Source organism: Macrobrachium nipponense, chromosome 10 (genome assembly GCF_015104395.2).
Source record: "Macrobrachium nipponense isolate FS-2020 chromosome 10, ASM1510439v2, whole genome shotgun sequence".
NCBI lineage: Eukaryota > Metazoa > Arthropoda > Malacostraca > Decapoda > Palaemonidae > Macrobrachium > Macrobrachium nipponense.
Genome location: NC_087204.1, coordinates 109,869,026 through 109,892,780, shown reverse-complemented (window position 1 = coordinate 109,892,780; position 23,755 = coordinate 109,869,026). Strand labels below are relative to the sequence as shown.

Sequence of the window (23,755 nt, the reverse complement as noted above, 5' to 3'; positions counted from 1 at the left end):
GCGGAAGGAACCCTCCCGTCCCACCGAGGTGAGACGGGTCCCGAGAAGCTCCCGAGGGAGACTTCTTAGGAGGGAGGAGGCAACCTCCTTCTTCCTCGGCTGTGAAGCCTTAGAAGTCGAAGGGGAAGAGGCGGCAGCCGACGACGATGAAGAAGATGAAGACGACGACGACGACACCTTCCTCAGGACAGACGTAAGATCTGCCATCCAGGGCGGAGCCGGGGCTGCTGTAGCCGAAGCCACAGGGCCCGGACGCACCTGTACCGACAGACCAAAGTCTGGGGTAGTACCACCACGAACAGGGACGACGTCAGCAGGTATGGGCATCTCAGGAACAGCAGGCACAGCCAGCACAGCATCGGCAGGGACAGCCAGCGCAGCAACGGCAGGGACAGCCAGCGCAGCAACTGCATGGACAGTCAGCACAGAATCGGCAGGTACGGCAGGCAGCACCGGAAACACAGGAGGTGGAGCAGCAGCCAGCAACATCCTGGTACCGGCGGCAGGTCCAGGGGCGAGCTCTAGGGCAGCGGAAGTGTGGTCGCGGCAGCGCGGCAACCACGAGCGGCGGCGGCACGACCCCCTCTCGGTACGGCGAACGGCACTTCACAGCGGCTGTAGGCAAGACTGTTACCACGTGAGGCGAGTACACCAGGTGAGGAGGGACGTCGTCACCTGGAGTCGATATCGTTGTCGTGATCACCACTCCATGGGTGACCGCAGCAGGCCCAGACATAGAACCGCAGCCCCTGGACACTAGGCACGCCCTGCAAATCGAAGGACGCCCATACCTCACCAAGGTCCACCCTCGTGGCAGTAGCACCTGCAGATATAACAGTAGTAGTGATTAGTGGGGGGGAAGTCCCCTTGCGCGGGGGGGTGAGCCCCACACCGAACGAGCGGAAGACCCCGAATACAATTGTACATCGGGCACCGAGCGCCCTCCCCCGCACTCGACGGATCGGGCGAGGAGAAGAACCCAGTAACCTCCTCCTCCTCCTGCTCCTCCTCCAACCCCCCCCCCCCCCCCCCCCCCGAAGGGGAAGGGCCATCTGTGGGAGCTGAGTGGGGGGGGGGGGTTTCTCGTTCCCCACCCCCGCACAGCACCCATGTACCCAACAATAATAATAAGAGCCCGAGAGCAATCGTGCCCTCGGCACCGAATGCAAGGGCATAAGGATCAATTCCCTGACTGAGCAGAACTTGAACCAAATAAATATTGATGCAATCAATAATAAAAGGAATAAAATGAAAAAGAATCTTGCATTACGATTCACTTCACAATAAATAAGAGCTCAGATCGAGCGCATTTGCGCCCTCGGTACCGAGCGCAAGGGTAAAAGGATCCATTCCCGATTATGAACGGAAACCTTGATCCATAATGACTTGATGCAATCAAAATATATATGAAAATGAAAAAGAATACTGCGCTTGCGATTTCACTTCATACAAAATAAAAAGGGGAAGGATCAATTCCCGGGTAAGAGCGGAAACATTGATCCAAGTAAATAATGCAATCGCAATAAAATATGAAAATGAAAAAGAATACTGCACTTGCGATTTCACTTCATTCAAATAAAATGGGGAAAGGATCAATTTCCGAGTAAGAACGGAAACTGATCCAAAATGAGTATTGCTACAATCAAAATAAATATGATATTGTTAAGATACAATAAAGTTTTATACATACTTACCTGGCAGATATATACTTAGCTATAGACTCCGTCGTCCCGACAGAATTCAAAACTCGCGGCACACGCTACCGGTAGGTCAGGTGATCTACCATTCCCGCCGCTGGGTGGCGGAATCCCGACCATTCCCGTTTTCTGAGCCAGATTTTCTCTTACACCTGTCTCCTGAGGGGAGGCTGGGTGGGCCCTTAATCGTATATATCTGCCAGGTAAGTATGTATAAAACTTTATTGTATCTTAACAATATCATTTTTATACATGCAACTTACCCGGCAGATATATACTTAGCTGATTGACACCCTTGGTGGAGGGCGAGAGACAGCTATATATATAAAAAAAAAAAAAAAAAAAAAAAAAAACAAAAAAAAAAAAAAAAAAAAAAAAAAATTTAATAACGGGAAACAATTGTTGTAGGATATCAATCCTTGGTTCTTACCTGTTTGGGCCGAAGACTTCATGATTACTGTCATTTAGTCCTCGCATGCCTCAAGAGCTTCAGTGAGGTAAACCACCTATGACCGAACAGCCCTTCTGGATCATGTCAATGGGGGCTAGCCCGCTTACGCGACAGAACCTGCATGGATCGTACCAATGGGGCTTACCCGCTTACATGGCAGAGCCCTGGACCTGTATCTTATCAATGGGGGCTAGCCCTCTTACATGACAGAGCTTTAGGCTTTACATAATGCACAACGAGGAGACCAAAAGTTAATCCCGACCACCTGACCTTCCTAACCATGTTAAATCTAAGAACTGAAAAGGGTTATTCCTATACCCTCTTTCAGTCAACCATAAAAACCAAACACCATAATGTTAAAATTACATAACCTAACTAATTAGGATTAACCTCAGCTCCTCCTCCCAGCACTAAATCCGCGGACACATACGCTCCCAGTGAAAAGCACTTCTCATAAGTAACTCTCACATCCCTTAGATAATGAGAGGCGAACACTGAGTTACACTTCCAATACGTGGATTCAATTAGATTTTGAAGGGACCACGTTTTATGAAAAGCCATTGAGGTTGCTATGGCCCTCACTTCGTGTGCTTTTACCCTGAGGAGTTTAAATTGTTCTTCACCACATTTAAGATGCGCTTCCTTAATAATGTCGTTTAATGAAAAACGTAAGGGCGTTTTTGATATTGGCCTTGTAGGATCCTTGACCGAACACCAAAGACTTTCTTGCGTACCTCCCAAAAGAGACTTTCTTTGTAAATAAAATTTTAGCGCTCTTACTGGACAAAGGGTCTTCTCCTGTTCTTCCCCCGTAAGAGAAGAGAGTGCCTTCACTTCGAAGCTTCTAGGCCACGGTTTTGATGGGTTTTCGTTCTTGGCTAAGAAGAGAGGCTTAAAGAGCAAATTGCAGCCTCCTTCTTAAAACCCACTCTGCCCTCTAACGCTTGAAGCTCACTCACCCTTTTTGCCGTGGCTAAGGCGAACAGGAATAGAGACTTCCTTGTCAAATCTCTAAAAGAAGAATTATTGGAAGGTACGAATCTTTCAGACATCAGATAATGAAGCACTATATCCAAGTTCCAACTGGGATTTTTATTATTCTGACTTTTTGAGGTCTCGAAAGACCTAATAAGGTCATGTAGATCCTTATTGTCCGACACATCCAGACCCCTATGCCTAAACACCGAGGCCAGCATACTTCTATACCCCTTGATCGTAGATACAGCTAGGCCACACTTTCTTCTAAGGTAAAGAAGAAAATTTGCAATGTCGGGTTATAGAGGTACTGGAAGAGGATAGCTCATGCGTCCTGCACCATCTTCTAAACACCACTTCCCACTCGACTGGTACACCCGTAATGTGGATGGTCTCCTGGCTCTTGCGATTGCTTTTGAAGCTTCGCGAGAAAACCCCCTCGCTCTAACGAGTCCTTTGATAGTCTGAAGGCAGTCAGACTTAGAGCGGGGAGGTTTTTGTGATACCTGTCGAAGTGGGGTTGTTTGAGAAGATCGCTCCTTAGTGGGAGCGATCTGGGAAGATCCACTATCCACTCCAGCAACTCTGTCACCCAATCTAGGGCTGGCCAAAAGGGGCCATCAAAGTTAATTTCGTTCCCTCTGAGGAGGCAAACTTTCTTATTACTTCCCCTACCAGTTTGAAGGGGAAAAGCGTACCCGTCTATTCCCTTCCAATCCATGAGGAGGCCGTCTATCGCTATTGCTCTTGGATCTGCGATGGGGGAGCAATAATTCTCCAACCTCTTGTTCCAGTTGGTTGCGAACAAGTCTACGTTCGGCCTTCCCGATAACCCCCATAACTGATCGCACACTTGAGGTTGAGAGTCCATTCGGTGGGGAGCACTTGGTTTCTTCTGCTTAGCAGATCCTCTCGAACATTTCTCTCTCCCTGAATAAATCTCGTTAGAAGAGAGATCTGCTTCTCTTGCGCCCAAAGCAACAACTCCCTCGCTGTCTCGTAAAGGGAGAATGAATGAGTTCCCCCTTGCTTCCTGATATATGCTAGGGCTGTCGTGTTGTCGGAATTGACCTGAATGATCGATCCTAATATCTGTTCTTGAAAGTGCAAGAGGAGGGCTAGGTGAATGGCTTTCAGTTCCTTTTTGTTTATGTGCCAGGACACCTGAGCTCCTTTCCCAGGTTCCCGACATTCTTGCGAATCCAACGTTGCTCCCCACCCTACGTCCGATGCGTCTGCAAACAACGCTCGGAGAGGGCTCTTTATGTGCAAGGATATTCCTTGACCGAGTTTCTTCGGGTCTAACCACCACCGAAGATCTTGTTTGACCTTGTCCGTTATCCTGAATGACTCTTCGAAGTCCTGGGAACTTTGATCCCAGTTCTCCCCTTTCAGATAATACTGAAGGGGTCTTAGGTGCAGTCTCCCTAGGGAAACGAACTGCTCCAACGAGGAAATGGTTCCCAGCAAACTCATCCACTCCCTCGCGGAACAATGCTCTTTCCCTAGAAATACTGACACCTTTGTAAGGCAGCGCTCTATTCTCTCTGTTGATGGAGACGCTAGAAAACCCCGAGAATCCATCCGAATCCCCAGATAAACTATGTTCTGCTGGGGATCCAGCTGGGACTTCTCGAGGTTGACTAGGAGTCCCAATGACTGCGTCATCTTTAATGTTACCGAAAGGTCCTCCAGACACTGTTGCTTCGACTTTGCTCGTATTAGCCAGTCGTCAAATACATCGAGATTCTGATCCCTTCTAAATGTAGCCAATGCGCCACATTCCTTAGGATACCCGTGAAGACTTGCGGGGCCGTCGAAAGTCCGAAGCAAAGCGCTCGAAATTGAAACACTCTTCCCTGTGACATGAATCTTAGTATTTTCCTTGATGCCGGATGAATTGGCACATGGAAATATGCATCTTGAAGGTCCAGGGATACCATCCAGTCCCTGGACGAAGAGCAGAAAGTACAGAGGAAGAGGTCTCCATCGAGAACTTCTTCTTTGTCACAAAGACGTTCAGCGCACTTACGTCCAACAAAACGGCCTCCAACCCGCCCGAGGCTTTTGGTACCTGGAATAGACGGTTGTAGAAACCTGGTGAATGGAGATCTTGAACCGGTTCTATTGCCCTTTTCTGCAACATAAGTTCTACTGCTTGCAGGAGAGCTTGACTCTTGACAGGATCCTTGTATCTCGCTGTTAACTCCCTTGGAGTTCTTGTTAAGGGAGGATATTCCCTGAAGGGGATGAGGTATCCTCTCTCGAGGATCGAGAGGGTCCAGCTGTCCGCCCCTCTCTTCGCCCAGACTCTGGCAAGTTCGACAGTCTGGCGCCTACCGCCTATCTGGAGGACTTCTTCTTCATTTTGCCTTCCCTGCGGGTCTCCTGGAAGGTCTTCCTCTGGTATCCGGTCTTTTACCTCTAAAAGGGGTTCTTGAGGAGGAAGAGGCTCCTCGAAAGGGCTGCTGAAGAGGTGCTTTATCCTTCTTTTGAAAAGGAACAGCAGGCTTGAAACTCTTTGCTGACTGTGTCAGTAAATCCTGTGTGGCTTTTCCAGCTAATGATTTTGCTACATCCCTCACCGTGTCCTGTGGGAAAAAGTGGTTCGAAAGTGGCGAATATAGCAAGGCCGACCTCTGTAGAGGAGATACTGACTTGGACAGAAAGACCCGTACACTGCTCTCTTTTTCAAAACTCCCGATCCAAAAAGAGCAGCCACTCCACCGAACCGTCCATCACCGCTCTGTCCAGACACGATAATACACTCGATAATTCGTCCATAGTGACAAATTCGGGATCTTGGGATCTCTTTGCAAGGGCTCCCAAAGCCCAGTCCATAAAATTGAATACTTCGAGTGTCCTAAAGAGTCCCTTTAGTAGATGGTCCAGTTCACACATCCCCCAAGTAGCTTTTGCTGATAGTAGAGCGCGCCTCCTTGAAGAATCTACTAAGGAAGCGTAATCTGCGTCTGCCGATGAAGGCAGTCCTAAGCCCATAGGTTCCTGGGTATCGTACCCATCTTCCAGGTTTACCCGTCAACTTTGAAGGAGGGCATGAAAAAACAGTCTTGCCCGCCTCTCTTCTATTCTTAAGCCATTCTCCAAATCCTTTCGAACGTTTTTGTTTTTTTTCATACTAAGGGACTTGGAACCGCATTTTTATCAAATGAGGATGCTTTTGGAGACTTCGTGCTTGATAGCAAAGATCCTGGAGAGGGCGGATCCACTGGTTGAAGCTTATCCCCGAACTCCTGCAACAACAACAACAAGGACAATCTCTTATAATCAGAGACTACTACATCCACTGGTAATTCTTCATCCGAGACTTCTTCTAAGTCCTCCGGCTGTAGGGGATCCTTTCGGAAAAGAGCGGTTCTTAGTTGTCGAGGGACTTCTGTCAAACGAAGAAGAATGTCGTCCGTGTGACAAATCCTTGCTACTACAAGGCGCAATAGAGTTCTTAAACGCACGAGATCTTCTCTCAGGAACCTGTTTCCTACCAGGAGAAGGGCTCCTACTCTCCGAAGAACTCATAAAGTGCGAAGGGGTCTTACTCTGACCTAAGCTCGTACAAGGAGCCTGGCGCCTACTTGACTCCTGACGCCTGCTCGACTCCTGGCGTCTGCTAGACTCCTGGCGCCTACCCGACTCCTGACGCCTGCTCGACTCCTGACGCCTGCTTGATTCCTGGCGCCTGCTCGACTCCTGGCGCTTGTCGTGACTCCTGGTAGGCTCTTGACGCCTCTCACAAGACTCCTGGCGTCTGTTAGGCTCTATACGCCTGTGATATTCTTGGCGCCTACTAGGCTCTGTCAATCTATGTGTCTAAAAAGCTCCTGCTTCTTAGGCTCTTGACGCCTATCCTGATCCTCAGAAGAGGAGTCCGACTCCTGACTTCTCCTAAGAGACGTAGCTGATCTCTTGCTCTGCGAGCGGCTACCGCTGGGAACTTTTTCATTCCTTATAGATAGGAGAGGATCGTTTAAAGGGAGAACGAGAGTCTCTCTCCGGTGACGAGCGCCTGCTAGAGTGAGAAACTTCTCTCCTACCAGGAGAAGAAAACTTCGATCTCTTCACTGGAAGGGAGGAGTCTTTTCTTCGAGACGAATCCTTATGTAGAGCGCCTACCAAGGAGGATATTTGCTCCTGTAGATTAAGCAGGAAAAGCTTAGTCGGATCTTGAGGCGCTGGAGACGGTCTTCTCGCCTTCTTACTAGTCGAAGGAAAATCCTCTGGAAATCGCTCTGGGCTTGAATCAAAAGCGTCTCCTTTCGGCGCTACCCACGATCTCTTCAGAGGACGAGACTTCGAAGCAGAGCTCCATCCACGCCTGGACGAGGAGGAGTCCGACGCAGAAAAACACTCTTCCAGGATGCCTTTTCTACGGCTATCCAAGGCAGCCTGGGTCGTTACTTCAGGATCTGCCGAAGGGACGCCTGATCGTTGGGGATGCTCCACATCCTCCCTGCGGCTTTTGACATTCCTCCTCCCCTGGTCCTGGGAGTTTGGAAGCGGTCTAGGCCTAGGAGCAATGCGGAGCCGATCAGACGCCCCCTCCACTGCACTGGGGTCACTGTATTCACTGACACTCTTACCTTGTGTTTCCATAGCTTTAAGCTGCTCCTGAAGCTCCCTGATCGAGGATCTGATTTTTTTCCATTTCTGAAAATGAAATCCTTAGATTCAACACAGGAGAAGGGGCTGAGGTTATGGGAGAAACATCATCTAGCTTGTTAGTTTCTAATTCAGGCTCAAAAGAACAAGATCTACTCGAGCTTCTAGCTGCATTCTTCCCTTGCACAAACCCTAAACTTAGGTGTTACTTTAACTTCAGCCATCTTAATAGAAAAAACCAAATCCAAGTCCTAATCCAGTCCAAAATAAGCGTATGCCAATCCCGAGAATAAACAAGAGTACTTCACCAAATGAGTCCAACCAATTCTCGGCAAATGAGCAGAATTCCAATCAGGAGAGACCAAACAACAGTTGTTGCCGGCCTCAGCGACAGAGAAAATCTGGCTCAGAAAACGGGAATGGTCGGGATTCCGCCACCCAGCGGCGGGAATGGTAGATCACCTGACCTACCGGTAGCGTGTGCCGCGAGTTTTGAATTCTGTCGGGACGACAGAGTCTATAGCTAAGTATATATCTGCCGGGTAAGTTGCATGTATAAAAATATGAAATGAAAAAGAATACTGTACTTGCGATTCCACTTCCATACAGAATAAGTTTTCGTGCCGAGCACATTCGCTCGGCAACGAGCATACAGTTCAAAAAATATAAATGAAAAGGGTACTTACTTACGATTTTCATCTACACATTTCCAACCAAAATATAAGCTCGGAGCGAGCGCTCTCTCCGCCCTCGGCACACCGAGCATACACAATACGAGGATCATTTCTGGGAAAAATGAATTCCCGCACTTACGCCCTTCAGTCCCGCACTCGGGTAATCGGAGGGCGTGGAGAAACCAAGATCCTTTAATTCACAATTGAATTCAATGGAAATAAAGATGAAATGATTGTACTTACAATTCAGTTTCACTAGATAAATAGAAAAAGAAAAACACAACCATGCGAAAGCAACGACGATGAAGCGGGCAGAGAGCAATGATAAACACGTCTACACGCCAGCAGGCCGAAAGCAAAAGTGATTGTTTACCTCCCAGTCGCACGCGCGCCTGTCGGACAAGCAGTTAACTACCGAACCCCTTGTTCAAAAACTTACGACCTATCCAGCTGCCGCTAGTAACCTTCCTATTGTAAAAGGACCGAAGGTTTGTATGCCGTGTCGGAACAAATTATATTTACTTATTCTATTCAGTATTGGGAATGAATTCAAAAGTTGTGGTTTTACCACAAAAAATAAATAGTGTAACTGCTTGTAATACACATGCGGAATTATTTTATGACAATTTTATCAAACACAACTTATCACCAATTGCACTTTCCACCAGTGGTTCCCATTTACTTGATTCTTCAGCCTTGAAAAATGGCTTTTTATCATATCAATATCCTTTTATGAAAAAAGAAAAAAAAAAACAAAAAATTCACAAATCAGCTACAGTATTCTAATTCAACCATTTTTATGCTGTACATTCTATTTCACATTAATTTCTTAGGAAAATTTGACATTACGTTTTGCATTTACTAATTGTTTTGGAGAAATATGATTACATTATCTGCATCTTCATTACTGATATTACTTAAAATCTGCACATTTCAGTGTCCTTGTGCATTTTTATCATCTTCCTTACTGTCTCCTCCAACTTTTTTTGTTAAATACTATGCAGTATCTACTCTATTTTTCATTTCTTTTCTCACTACAACTTCTAGGTATAATTTTGCTTTGCTACTTTCTTTCAAGTCTTCACTTCATAGTAAACTATCTGAGGAGGCAAGATATCATTTAGACAATTTCTAGGTTATTAGCCTAACAAAAGAGAATGCAATTTTGTCTTCAAGAATATCCTGATAAGAAAAACTCAAGATATATATATATTTTTACAATCGTCTAAAGAATTTTTTATCTCATTATAAAAGTACAGGCTACTAGGTTTTTTCAAGACCTAACTAAAACCTACTGGCTCCTTCATATTCCAACTCACTTTGTAGGTAGATGAAGACAGCATAAGATATACAATGCAAATATAATTGGTTTCTGATAAATTTTTGCTAATCATTAAGAGCCCTCACATTTTCTAGCTTTCAACAATAAAACAACTGTCTTCTTAAACGCGGAATTTTTTTGTTTACATTGCTGCCAGTTCCTATCTCAGATGTTAAGCTGACCTCAGGGCATAAAGACATTGAACAGCTAGGAAAGTTAGTCGCTTAATCGTCCTTCATGCTGGCATCATTCTTAATGTAAATATTTTTTTCAGTTCCCTTAACTAATTTACTTACATAAATGAAGTGTTATATATGAGTTTTGTATTCATATACAACATTCAGTAATAAATCTATAAATGTAGCCCTGGCATTCTTGTGTATTAGTATTATCAGTAAGACATTCATGACCCAATTAATCATCTATTTGTTTTGACAAACCTTTATGAAGACTACAAAACATAAATAGATATTTCTGATCTGGTATGGCATTCATGCAAAAGCACCTTGTATTTTGACAATAAAAACGTACACAAAAACAAAGAAAAAACAATGATATATTCTGAGTAAATGGCAAAGCTGGAACTAAGTTTGTATAAAAGAAGCTATAAGAATAGAAAAATGTTATGAATACTATTAATGGAAAGAAATAGCTGCCAATAATTATATATTTATATACATACTATATAGTATCAACAAATAGGAGAGCTTCTGCAAGCTTGAAATTTACCAATGTAATTTAATTAAAAAAAAAGAAGTAACAATTAAAGGTGCGGAAATCCAGTAGCATGAGATAATCCCAAGAAAGGTTCAAAAGATTTAGTAATCAGATCTATATGAAAAACAGAGACCTGGAAGAATGGAAAGATTTTATAAGGAAGTCAAGGCAACAGGGAACAACCAGAGATATATAGCTCCAAGGAGACATTAACAGATGCACAGATTAAAAATGGGGTAAATGGGAAGGATAGGTCTTTAAAACTCCAGAGGAGTAAACTAGACAACATGGGGGACAACGCCAATACCACAGTATAGGAGCCGATAGGGTATAGTTTACTATTAATTACCTATTCAACAAAATTCATGATTATCCTATACACAGATTAAGGAAAATTTATCAATACTATTTTACACCAGGCCCAATATTTAGCAAAATCCACAAGATTACTTACAGCACTTTGGGGAATAAGAAAATATGACAAGCCATAACTTACCTACTACAATCTTGGGGCCACACACGCTTAGCATTCACAAGCTTTCCTTTGGTATTTATATAACTTTGCCCTGTATTTTTCAGTTCCTGGCGTTTCTTTTTATCCTTTGTAGAGCCTGCCGCAAATGCAAGCATCTCCCTTGTTACATCATCTGGAACCTAGAATAGAGATTGCCAACTGGTAATACGACAATATATTTAAAAAACTGATGCAAACCTTCAACTACACTATTTACTACATACACAAAAAATTGATACAAACATTCTATGCTACCTAATATATACAGGAAGTCCCCAAGTTACGTCTGGTTCGGGTCACATCATTCCGGACTTTTGGCGATAGGCTCATGGCACCATTAACCCTGAATTTTTGGTGCTGTAAGCAGATTTACAGCATAGTTACCTGCTTTATGGCGCTTACAGTGTCCTAACGGTTTTGTAAGTGCTATTTATTCCCATTATAATTATGATGCTTTGGGTTACGGAGAATTTTGGCTTTCAGTGCACTGCAAGGGACGGAATCCCTGCTGTAAAGTTTAATACTACAAACTTTCACTTACATTACTTGCTAAGCTATTTTCTTTTTTGTGGATAATTGTTGTTCTAGTTTATGTAGTTTAACCAGACCAAGAGTGAAAATTCTTGCCTTTCATATGACTGGCGCAGGCTTCCCTATATCAACAGAATCATTAATCTAAATAAAATGGTGGATGAAACAAACTTGTTAATGTGGTTTTCTAGGGCATTCTTCATTTTTATTACTATTATACCCTCCCCTTTTCTGAACATTTCATTTCTACATATGACAACTTGACAATTTTTGACATAACCATGCAAAATAGCCATTGCTTTAACAACAATGTTGTGCTAAGAACTATATACCATACTGAACATTTCTACAAACTAAAATGCCACTTGATAAGAGATTTTAAAAATTCATTTAAACAATTAGCAACTTTTTGAAAAGCTGCAAAAATATTTCTATGGCAAAATTTTTAAATGAAAGCAAAACACTCATCTTACAAAATTTACTAAATGCCTCTTCATTTATTCACAGGTATAAAAGGAATACTGTACTTTACCACTATTAAGTAGAGTTGTTGCCGAGAGGAAATCCAAAATTACAATGCATATCACTGCAAATTTTATGTAGTGAATAATGATCAATATTTTCCGTGATAATTATTGTGGGTGGTTGCCTCCTCTTGAAGGCAAAGCAATGTCCAGACAATATATTGTAAAAGAACAGATGCAATTTTCCCAATAGCAAGAACTCTTGACAAAAAATAATGTATAAGAATAATGACCAACAGGTGTCTGGCCGGTGGTTTGGTCAAAAGCACTGGGCACTTTTCTACCAATATCTAACAAGATGGTGCAACTAAAGAGCTGTTTGCAACAATGTAAGGCTTCTTATGATTAATGGAACTGGAACATAGTGATTGTATACACCTGTGTGATACAAAAATCTCGGGTACAGACTACTGTAACATTAAAAAAAAATCGATTGACAATTACTCCTCATATTACTTGTAAAAGAAGCAACCTATTTCAAACAAAAAGAAATGCAAAACCTCTTCAATTACACTATTTCACTTACCTGCTGCTCCTGTTTCAATTTTGATTGGCTGCCCACTTTTTTGTTTGTAGTCTCTGGAGAACCAAACCACAAAGAAGTTGCTAGGAATGACTGCAACAGTGATGTAGCAAGAGGACTCTGCATAAGCATAGCTTCTGCTACTTGAGGTGGAACTGCAACTCCTAATAGTAATTATTTTGAGCATTTAAGTTTATGTAGGTGGTTAATCTACAGATTTACCAGTACTATTGTACAAGATTTATTAAGGAAAACAGTAAGAAATAAAAACATTATCTGCACAAAAACTTGAAAATGAAGAACCTGAGTCCTCTGATATACTATCACTTTATCCATATTTCAAAATCTTATAATCAAAGGTGAAAAGATATTTTCTAAATAGAATATTTCCAATATTGAAAGTGATAATTCTTTCCATCGATAATAAATAAGGTCTTCAAACTAGCAGCCTTTAAATTATAGTACAGTATAAGAGAATCTATTCTTCTAAGGGCAAGCAAGTTTAGTGAGTAATAAAACATAAGGCAAAAAGAATTACTTAAAAGGAAACTATATTCTCCAACTATTAACAGACCATTCGACTAACCCTAGTTCTCCAAAGTTAAGAAACAACTCATCACGACAAAAATTTCATAATGATTAAAAGCAAAAATATGTAATCCTCCTACTAACATACAAAATAAAATAATACTTAAACCAACTCTATAGCTATACTTTTTCTACCATATAGCTATACTTTTTCTACCATAGATGATATAGAACACTACCATTCCTAAAGATAGAAAAAAAAAGAAGGGGGGGGGGAGTATTATGACTCATTCTCAAGTAAAGACATCATTAACCCTCTTACGCCGATTGGACGTATTAAATGTCGAGTCAAAATGTCTCCCGTATGCCGATTGGACAAATCATACGTCGGCTCAAAAAAGCTTTTTTAAAAATTCGCGGAAAAATACTTAAAGGCCAACCAGCCGAAAACTTTTGAATCACGCGCCTTGGGGGATGCTGGGAGTTCACGGATCAAGGCTTTGTTTTGTTTACAATCGCTACGCAGGCGCGAATTTCTTTCTTATCGCACTAAAAAGTATCAGTGACACATATCAAAAATTATTTCGTCACTGACATAATTTTTGCACCATTTTAAATTATCCTTTACATGAAGTATTATATATGAAAATGTGCGCAATTTCATGTAAAATACAACAAAAAAATACTCATGATTATAGCTTTTATCAGTTTTGAAATATTTTCATATAAATAATGATAAGTGCATAAATTTCAACCTTCGGTCAACTTTGACTCTACCGAAATGGTCGAGAAATGCAATTGTAAGCTAAAATTCTTATATTATAGTAATATTCAATCATTTTGCCCTTCATTTTGCAACAAATTGGACATCTCTAGCACAATATTTCGATTTATGGTGAATTTATGAAAAAACTTTTTCCTTACGTTCGTGCGATAACTCTTCCGATAAATTTTTTCGTGCGATTGTCCTAATGTTTGCACCCTTTTAAATTTACCGTTACATAAAGTTTTATATATGGAAATGTGCGAAATTCATGCACAATACAACAACAAACAACCCATGGTTGTAGCTTTTATCAGTTTCGAAATATTTTCATATAAATAACGTTAAGTGCAAAATTTCAACTTTCGGTCAACTTTGACTCTACCGAAATGGTCGAAAAAACGCAATTGTAAGCTAAAACTCTTACATTCTAGTAATATTCAATCATTTACCTTCATTTTGCAATGACTTGGAAGTCCTCTAGCACAATATTTCGATTTATGGTTAATTTATGAAAAAAAAAATTTTTTTCCTTATGTCCGCGCAGTAACTCTTCCGCAAGAATCAGAATTTTTTTTGTGCGAATGTCGAAATGTTTGCACAATTTAAAATTAGCTGTTACATAAAGTTTATATATAGAAAATGTGCGCAATTTCATGTAGAATACAACTAAAAATTATTGAAGGTTGTAGCTTTTCTCTTTTTTTTGAAATATTTGCATATAAATCACGATAAATAGAAAAAAAATCACGTTCGGTCAAATTTGACTCTACCGAAATAGTTGAAAAACGCAATTGTAAGCTAAAAACTCTTACGGCCTAGTAATATTCCATCATTTTTCTTCATTTTGAAACAAATTTGAAGTCTCTAAAACAATTTTGTGATTCATGGTAAATTTTTGAAAAAATGATATTGTTATGATACAATAAAGTTTGTTCATACTTACCTGGCAGATATATATATAGCTGTATTCTCCGAAGTCCGACAGAATTCAAAACTCCCGGCACACGCAGTGGTCGGCCAGGTGGTAGTACCCATTCCCGCCGCTGGGAGGCGGGCTTAAGGAACCATTCCCATTTTCTGTCAGATTTTTCTAGTGCCACTGTCTCCTGAGGGGGGGTAGTTGGGGGTGGGCAACTTTGATTATTATATATATGCCAGGTAAGTATGAACAAACTTTAGTGTATCATAACAATATCATTTTGTTCATGAATCTTACCTGCCAGATATATATAGCTGAATCCCACCTTTGGAGGAAGGGGGAGACAGATTCGATTTTGGGAAACAATTTCATATATATGATTGATATTTTGGTTCCTTAACTGGTTAGCATAGCTGACTTCGTGAGTACCGTCACCCAAGTCTGTTTCTGCTTTACTAGAGACTCCAGCTAGGTAGTGACCTGTGAAGCTGTTGAGTTCTAGAGGATCTGTCAACGGGGGCGTGACCACAATGCAACTAGATCCTATATTATAGACCTCCAATTTCGGTACTGCATTCCTAGAGGTGCCAGCAAGGACGTGACCTGTGTAGCTGGTGCGCTCTAATGAACTGTCACGGGGAGCGTGACCACAATGTGACGATCATATAGGTGTTGCTTAGACACCGAATGCTGTTAATGCTTCACTGGAGGTGCCAGCAAGGACGTGACCTATGTAGCTGGTGCGCTCCAGATGATTGTCAATGGGGGCGTGACCACACTGTGACAAAAACATTTTACCCTACTATTGAGGGCGAAGCAAAAACATTACCACCTGACCTAGCCTATCTGGTTAAACTTCGTAAAACCAAGGCTAATGGAGGGAAGGCCGCCTAAGGCGGCCTACCCAAGACACAAAAAACTAAACACCTACATAAACATAATAAAAATAAAAATAAAAAGAAATAAAATTAAAAAGTCCAAACTAACATATTATTTTCTAAAAGATAGGAAGATGCTACTCTCTGTCCCCAATATATTGTCTGCTGCGACAATAGGTGGGCCCAAAGAGTAGCAGTTCTCGTATGTTAATCCTCACCTCCCGAAGGTAGTGAGAGGCAAACACTGAATTACTACGCCAAAATGTGGCATTCAAGATGTCATTGAGTGCCATGTTCTTTTGGAAGGCTACCGACGTAGAAATAGCCCTCAGTCCATGCGCATTCACCTTCAACACTTTCCATATCACTGTCTTGACAGGATGAATGCACTTCCTTGATGGTGCCCCTCAAGAAAAAGCCAAAGCATTCTTTGACACTGGTAACCTTGGCTTCCTGACCAAACACCACTAGTTATCAGAAGGACCTCTTATAAACCTTGGTTCCTATCTTTTCAGACGGAGGGTTGACTTCCTAGCTATTGCTTTAGGAGTCTGCTTCGTCTCAAGAGCCTCAGCGAGGATGTGACCTATGGGTAAGAGTTCTTGTGGGTTTTCCGATGGGGTCTTATCCACTTACTCGGCAAAGCCTAACTGGCATTTGTCAATGGGTGCTAATCCACTCATATGACCATATACCTATGCCTATTAGCATAATTAAGGAGCACAACACCGATCCCGATCACCTGATCCTAACACGGAGGGTTAGCGCTTAATTTTAAAAAGAGTTAAACTAAAATTAACTCACTAGTTAAGGATCAGTGTCGGCTCCCTATCCCAGCAACGTATCCGCAGACACGAAACAACCAAGAGAAAAGGATCTCTTGTAGGTTGAATTGACATCCTTCGTGTAACGGGAGGTCAACCACAGGCCCAGAATTGCAATCCTCCCGTAAGTGACAGCTCATATGTCTTTATGACATATTGTTATGGAACCAAGAAGAATTCATAAAAGCTCGCACTTCATGCATAGGTTCGAATGGACTGGACATGAGGAACTTCAGAACTACATCCAAGTTCCAAGACGGCAACTTGGATTGTTGAACCTTCATTGTTTCGAAAGATCTCAAGAGATCGTGAAGGTCTCTGTTGTCCGCCAAGTCCATGCCTCTGTGCCTAAAGACAACTAAAAGCACACTCTTATAACCCTTGATTGTAGAGACTGCAAGTTTTAGATCCCTTCTCAGAAAAGGAAGTCAGCAATCTGGCTCACAGGTCGTGGTGGAGGAAATGCCGTTCCTTCTTGCACCAACTCCATGAAGACTATCCACTTCGATTGTACACTGCGTTGGAAAACGCTCTTCTTGCACTGGCGATAGCTTTCGCCATTGACGATATAAAAGCCTCTCGCTCTGGCCAACTTTTGGATAGTCTGAATGCAGTCAGACTCAGAGCGAAGAGGCTTCTGTGGTACCTCTCGAAGTGGGGCTGTCTGAGAGATCTGTCCTTACTGGAAGCGTCCTCGGGAAGTCTACTGCAAAGGCCATGACCTCTGTGAACCACTCTCTCGCAGGCCAGAACGGGGGGGCGAACAAAGTCATTCTCGTCCCTTCCGACACCGCAAACTTTCTCATGACTTCCCCTAAGATCTTGAACGGGGAAAGGCGTACAGGTCCATCCCCGTCCAGTCCCAGAGAAGTGTGTCATCATCACTGCAGCTGGGTCGAGTACTGGGGGAGCAGTACAGTGGAAGCCTCTTCGTTCTGGACGTCGCAAAGATATCCACGAGCGGACCATCCCCATAACCCCCACAGCTCTTGGCATACCTCCTGATGCAGAGTCTACTCGGTTGGCAGAAGTTGACCTCGTCTGCTGAGGAGATCTGCCCCGACATTCTCTACTCATGCTACAAACTTCGTAAGGATCATGACGTCCAGTGCCCTTGCCCACAGCAAGATCTCCTTTGCCAGAGCAAAAAGGGACTGAGACTGTGTTCCCTCCCTACGTTTCTTCAAGTACGCCAGAGCTGTGGTGTTGTCTGAGTTGACTTGGACTATTCGACGAGAGACTTTTTCTTGGAAAAAAACCGGAGAGCTAAAAAGATGGCTGCCATTTCCTTTAGGTTTAGTGCCAGGACACCTGTTCCCTCTCCAGGTGCCTGCCACTTCTTTCCCCCTAATGATGCTCCCCATCCCGTGGTGGACGCGTCGGAGAACAACACTAGGTCAGGGCTCTGAAGCTTGAGAGACACGCCCTCCGACAGCTACACTGGATCTAGCCAACATTTCAAGTGATGTTTACCTCTCCTGACAAATTTCCAAGATCATGTGTAGATTCTTGTTTTCTTTCCAATTGTACTTGAGAAAAAATTGTAACGGTCTGAGGTGCAGTCTCCCCAAGGAAACAAACTTCTCCAGCGAGGAAATGGTCCCCAGTTAGACTCATCCATTCCCTCACCGAGCACGAATCTTTCCTTAGGAAGGCTAAACAACTTTGTCTAAGCCTTGCTGCTGACGTCCCTGGGACGGAAAAGCTCGAAAAGCCACTGAATCCATCTGAATCCCCAGATACACCGATGGATTGGGTTGGGATCAGATGTGACTTTTCGAAATTCACCAGTAGTTCCAGGACTTCACCAATGATTAAGTTGTTTGAAAATCCTTCAGACACCGCGTTTGAGTGGAGGCATGAATGAGCCAGTCGTCCTTCGAAGATAACAATTGCGAAGGAGGAGACTGAGGGGCCGCAGGCTGAAACTATTCTTCAAAAGAGGCTCGAAGCCATCGAACCAAGACCTCCTTACTTCTTCTCAACTGACACACGTTTCGGGAAGATGGTAACCGTGCTCTCTAGACAACCTCTGGAGAGCTGCATGAAATCTAGATTCTAGAGAGCAAGGCAACTGGCGAAAGAGCGGAACGAGGAGAAGGAGAAGGGACTGCCTGGACTCTTGATTGGCAGCCTGTCATCCTTCCTCTCGCGATGTGGCTTTGCCTTTCTCACTGCAATCACAAAACAAGTTATTGTTGCAAAGACACAATCATCCTTTTCGATGGAGAACATTCCTTTTCTGGCAAAAGGCTGATCCTTGAGAAGACGATGGGCGAGGGGAGGCCCTCCTCCTTCTCACATGGACCGCCAAGGATATATCTTAGGAGCGACCGAAGCGCTCAAAAGCATACTCATCGGAAGACGTCCTCTCCGGTGAAGATCGCAACACAGTAGAAAAGAGACCATACATCATACATCTTAGCTCTCTTTTACTGCGGAAAGTCTTCCAATTGCCCAGGAGACGACTGCAAAGCAGAAGGAGCTAACGGACGAGAAGCGTCCCCCTACCGAGGAACCAAAGACGACGGCCGCCTGTGCGTATATATATATATTATATTATATATATATATATATTTATTATATATATATATATATATATATATATATGATATATATATATATATATATATATATATATATATAATATATATATATATAACATATATATAATATAAATAAGATATATATACATATATATACATATATACATATATATATATATATTTTCTATATATAATCTATATATATAGATAATATATATATATACTATAATATATTTATATATATATATAATTACTAATAATATATATATATATAGTATATATACTATATATATATATATATATATATATTATATATATATCATATATATATATATACTAATTAATTTATTTAATTTTTAATATATATATAATTATATTATATATATATACTATACACATACATATACACATACATAACACATACATATACACATACACATATATATATATATATATATATATATATATATATATATATATATATATATATATATATATATCACATACATATATATATATAATTTATTTATTTATTTATTTTTTTTATGAAAAAATTCTCGCAAAGTGAAGATGTTCAGCCATGTATGCTAGAAATTCCCCTCAACCCGAGGCTAAGGGCCGTGATTGTAGGGTAGAAATATGGTTAGTCCGTCAATCCCGCAGGAGAGACAGAGACGTAACCTACTGCGCATGGCAGACAATCAGATGGAACTGAGCACTGCATTACGCATTAGTGACAGCAGACTCAGAGAACGTTCGTCGTTCTCGCACTGCTCTGCCTGAGTTGCCACCTACACCATTCTACGAATGAATAGGTTTACTATCATTATAGAGCAGAAACCAAAATCCATCAAACTGGTATATTTAAGCGAAACTGAATTTGCTAAATATAAAAGGCTAATTTGGTATTGTCATAACAATACCTTAAATGTTTAAAAATAGGGAAACCGGCAACCCCTGAATAGTTGCAGGGAGAACCGATTAAATGTAATAAGAATAATCGTACTCTCTTTGGTGTCCTCGGTAGGAGTAACTATGGTATGAGTATATAACTTGAACCATACAACCGTTTGATAGTAATATGACGTAAGGGCAAAAATAATATTACTATGATACAACATCGCTTGTTCACCTTTACCCGGCGATATATATATACATATATCTGACTGGCAAGGTTTTTATGAAACAAACGTAGAGTATTTTAGACACTTGGACAGCTACCTCCCTACTACATTCTGCCTCACCGAGGTAGGGAGAGCCATCACGCGGTAGTGTTTTTTTGTCAATGAGAAATTATACACTTACGCGATAGAATGAACACTTATGGCATTATCACTATACTTCACTACACTACTATAACTTTCCAATGCAAACATGATTCCAGGCTACGCAAAGATTTAAGAATCACAGATAGGGTATTACCCTCCAAAGACACTATTGTAGGGCCCGAAGGCATCACAGGTCTTTGGAGGGATAAATTCTACTGGACGGGTAACTTGTGTTACACGCCTGGAGGAAGACCTCCTTACACTATCACGTTCTAGTTTACGTACCTATGATTCATAAGCCTTCCACGCAGAATCAGACATATTTTCACACTCGTTGCAGCGCTCATCAACCTACAAACATGTTTCCTACAATTCGCGCACACTGTATGAGGGTCTACCGAAGTTTTCGGTAGCCTAACCTTGCATTCTTCCACACAACATACTCTGGCCTAGTCGAACTAGATCCAGACATCGTAAGTTTAAGGGAAAAATCAAGCCAAAATAAAAACAATCCACAATTAGCGTATGCCTAACCACGATCCTAATCAAATAACCAAAAATCAATCGGGATACTCAAGTGACCAAAAGAGTTCCAAAATCCAATGACGGAGGTGCAGAAAACACTTGTTGTCTGCACCGGCGACAGAAAATATCTGACAGAAAATGGGAATGGTTCCTTGAGCCCGCCTCCCAGCGGCGGGAATGGGTACTACCACCTGGCCGACCACTGCGTGTGCCGGGAGTTTTGAAATTCTGTCGGACTTCGGAGAATACAGCTATATATAGGATCTGGCAGGTAAGATTCATGAACAAAAATATATTTACCTTCATTCCGCGCGCCGATTCGTGGCCGCAAGTCTCCGAAATACGTACATCGCATTATCCTAATATTTGCTCCTTTTCATATTAGCCTTTTATAGAGTTTCATATATCAAAATGTGCGCAAAGTCATGAAGAATACAATAAAAAAATAAGTGAAGGTTGTAGCTTTTCCATCTCTGAAATATGTGCATATAAAAAAAATAGATATATAAAAATTTCGACATTCGGTCAAATTTAACTAGTCCGAAATGGTCCGAAATCTGCAATTCTAATCTAAAAATCTTACAAGTATCGTAATATTAAATCATTTGTCTTAATTTTGAAACAAATTGGGAGTCTCTAGAACAATATTTAGAATTACGGTGAATTTTGAAAATAACATTTTTTACGTCTGCGCGTTACGAATTCGTACATCATTTTGTGATAATATTTTTCCGGTGTTGCTTTTATTGTTTTACTATGTATTATATATCAAAATGATTGCAATTTAGTGTACAATACAACGAAAAATAAGTAACTCGTTAGCTTTTGACCGTTTTTTTGGATAGCGTGATTTGAATACAATTATCTATGAATTTTTTTTCGCTACCATATCTCGCATTATTTTACTATGATAATGATATTATTTTTCAATTATGATGATTGCATACTAAACTTCAGCAATGACAAAAAAAATGAGCCAAAAATGAACTCTTAATCTTTAAAACTAAGCGCGCTGTGATTTTTTTAAAAAGATATTTTTTCCGCTTCCACGTCACTCCAAACCGGCGCCGGATACAGGAGAGGTTTGATTTTTAGGGCTTCAGCGTAAGAGGGTTAAGCAGTTGGATAGATTAACAAAGATTTACCCTCATAAAAATGATTCAAAAGAGTTAGACTTGATTACTGTATTTGGACTGCATTCAATATGTATTACTATTTACGCTTAGATCAAGCACTGTGGCAAATAAGCCCAAGTTTTTTAAATTCAATAAACTTAATTAAAAAATATTTTAAATTATATTCATCTATGATTAAAAGAAATGATAAAATCCTATTTCCTCTAAAACCACATTATTCTTTCTACCGGGCTGTACTCCAACCGTAATTTATTTATGGAGGAGCCATGCAATGAACAAGCCCTTCTTTCATGGCTAAAACATGTACATTATAATGTACTGCGCTGTGTTTTTATCTGTCTAGGAGATATTACTGTACAACACCCACTTTCCTTACCACAGCATTATCAAGCTTTGCATAAAGTACTATGCACGGCTGATGTGCTTTCTTATCATATTTAAACTTGGTCACTTTTCAGAACTCTAAAATTCCCTTTTCTTGTCAATGGGTTTGCAGTTTTCAATATCTTTTAATTTTACATTACGTAGTCCATCTTTTCTACCACTGAGTTAACCTTTACTGTACATTTGTGGATAGTTTCTTCAGTCACTATGAGAAGTAATTACTTGGGAGGAGGAGTCCAGGAAGACATTGCCTCTCTCTCTAGCTGCCTTGTTCCCCCTTCTCAATTCCCTCAACACCAACAGGGGCTGGCAGCCAATAACAGTTATATGTAAACATTATCCTTCCTTCCAGAGAGGAAAAATACAGTAGACTACAATTTATTCACTATCAAAAATAAATCAATAACTAACGAAAAAAAAAAAAAAAAAAAACACACTATTACCATTCACAAATAGACTATCTAAAGTATTATCCCTAAAGATGAAGGGTTATATACTACTAGTATTTAGGTTGATAAAACCTGAAACCTCATCATCTAATAATAATGAAATTTAACACACACCTGCAGGAAGTTGTAGCTGGCTGATATTATCCTCTTTCACGCCCATCTGCTCTTCAGCTGGCTCTTCCTTGACTTCAACTTCATGTTTAACATTCACTGGCTGAGACTCTGTTGTGGTATCCTTAGATTTCTGACTTAAAGATGATTCTGGTCTCTGTGACTGTGCATCACCATCATCATCATCTGCCATTACGTATAGGTTGATTAAAATAAAACCAAAACAGAGAAGAAGCAAAGTAAAATTTATTACAGCAAACAAAAAACACTTCATGATAAATATTAATAGTGTTCTTAAAGCCTTATCAAACCATACAAATCCTCACTAACATTTCTTATCCAGCATTCCTTCTATATTGTAGGGTCTGACACATGCTGCATGCTCTTCATTCCCTTCTATCAAGTACACGTTTTCCCTGAATCACTACTTGGTCCTATTCTTTACCTATGGTCTTCTAAGATCATCTGGGCTTTTCCAAGAGATGTCCCTAAATGGGATAACTAATGCAATGTACCTGGAAGGGCTAACAGTAAAAAATACCACAAACTCTTTGTGACATCCCATCAGCTCCAACCTAGTTACTATCTTACCCTGTACATTATCATCCATTCCCTTTCTCATTTTTCCCTTAGCCGTCTAATGTTCAAATTAACCTAGTTTCATTTCACTCATATACTACAAATAAATATTTTGAGCACACCCTATGAAAGCTTATCAATGAAACTCTAGTACATGAGAACTACTTTACAATAATGATGATAGCAATAATGCCACTAACAGGCATCAGGACACTTCTCATCACCGCACAGCCAAACTATCTCACTTTAAAATCTACTCTTCAGTGTATCCTATCTACTATCCATTTTCACATCTTCA

General features: G+C 41.2%; 1 protein-coding gene across 1 annotated transcript in view; it reads right to left on the bottom strand.

Moving 5' to 3' along the window:
- LOC135224101 (uncharacterized) overlaps nucleotides 1–23,755 on the bottom strand; it is a gene marked incomplete at its 5' end in the record, with an annotated part of 64,140 nt that overhangs the window by 20,665 nt on the left and 19,720 nt on the right. The window contains 3 exon segments of the mRNA XM_064263012.1: nucleotides 10,949–11,106; nucleotides 12,548–12,708; nucleotides 22,882–23,064. Coding sequence (XP_064119082.1) covers nucleotides 10,949–11,106; nucleotides 12,548–12,708; nucleotides 22,882–23,064 — 502 coding nt within the window.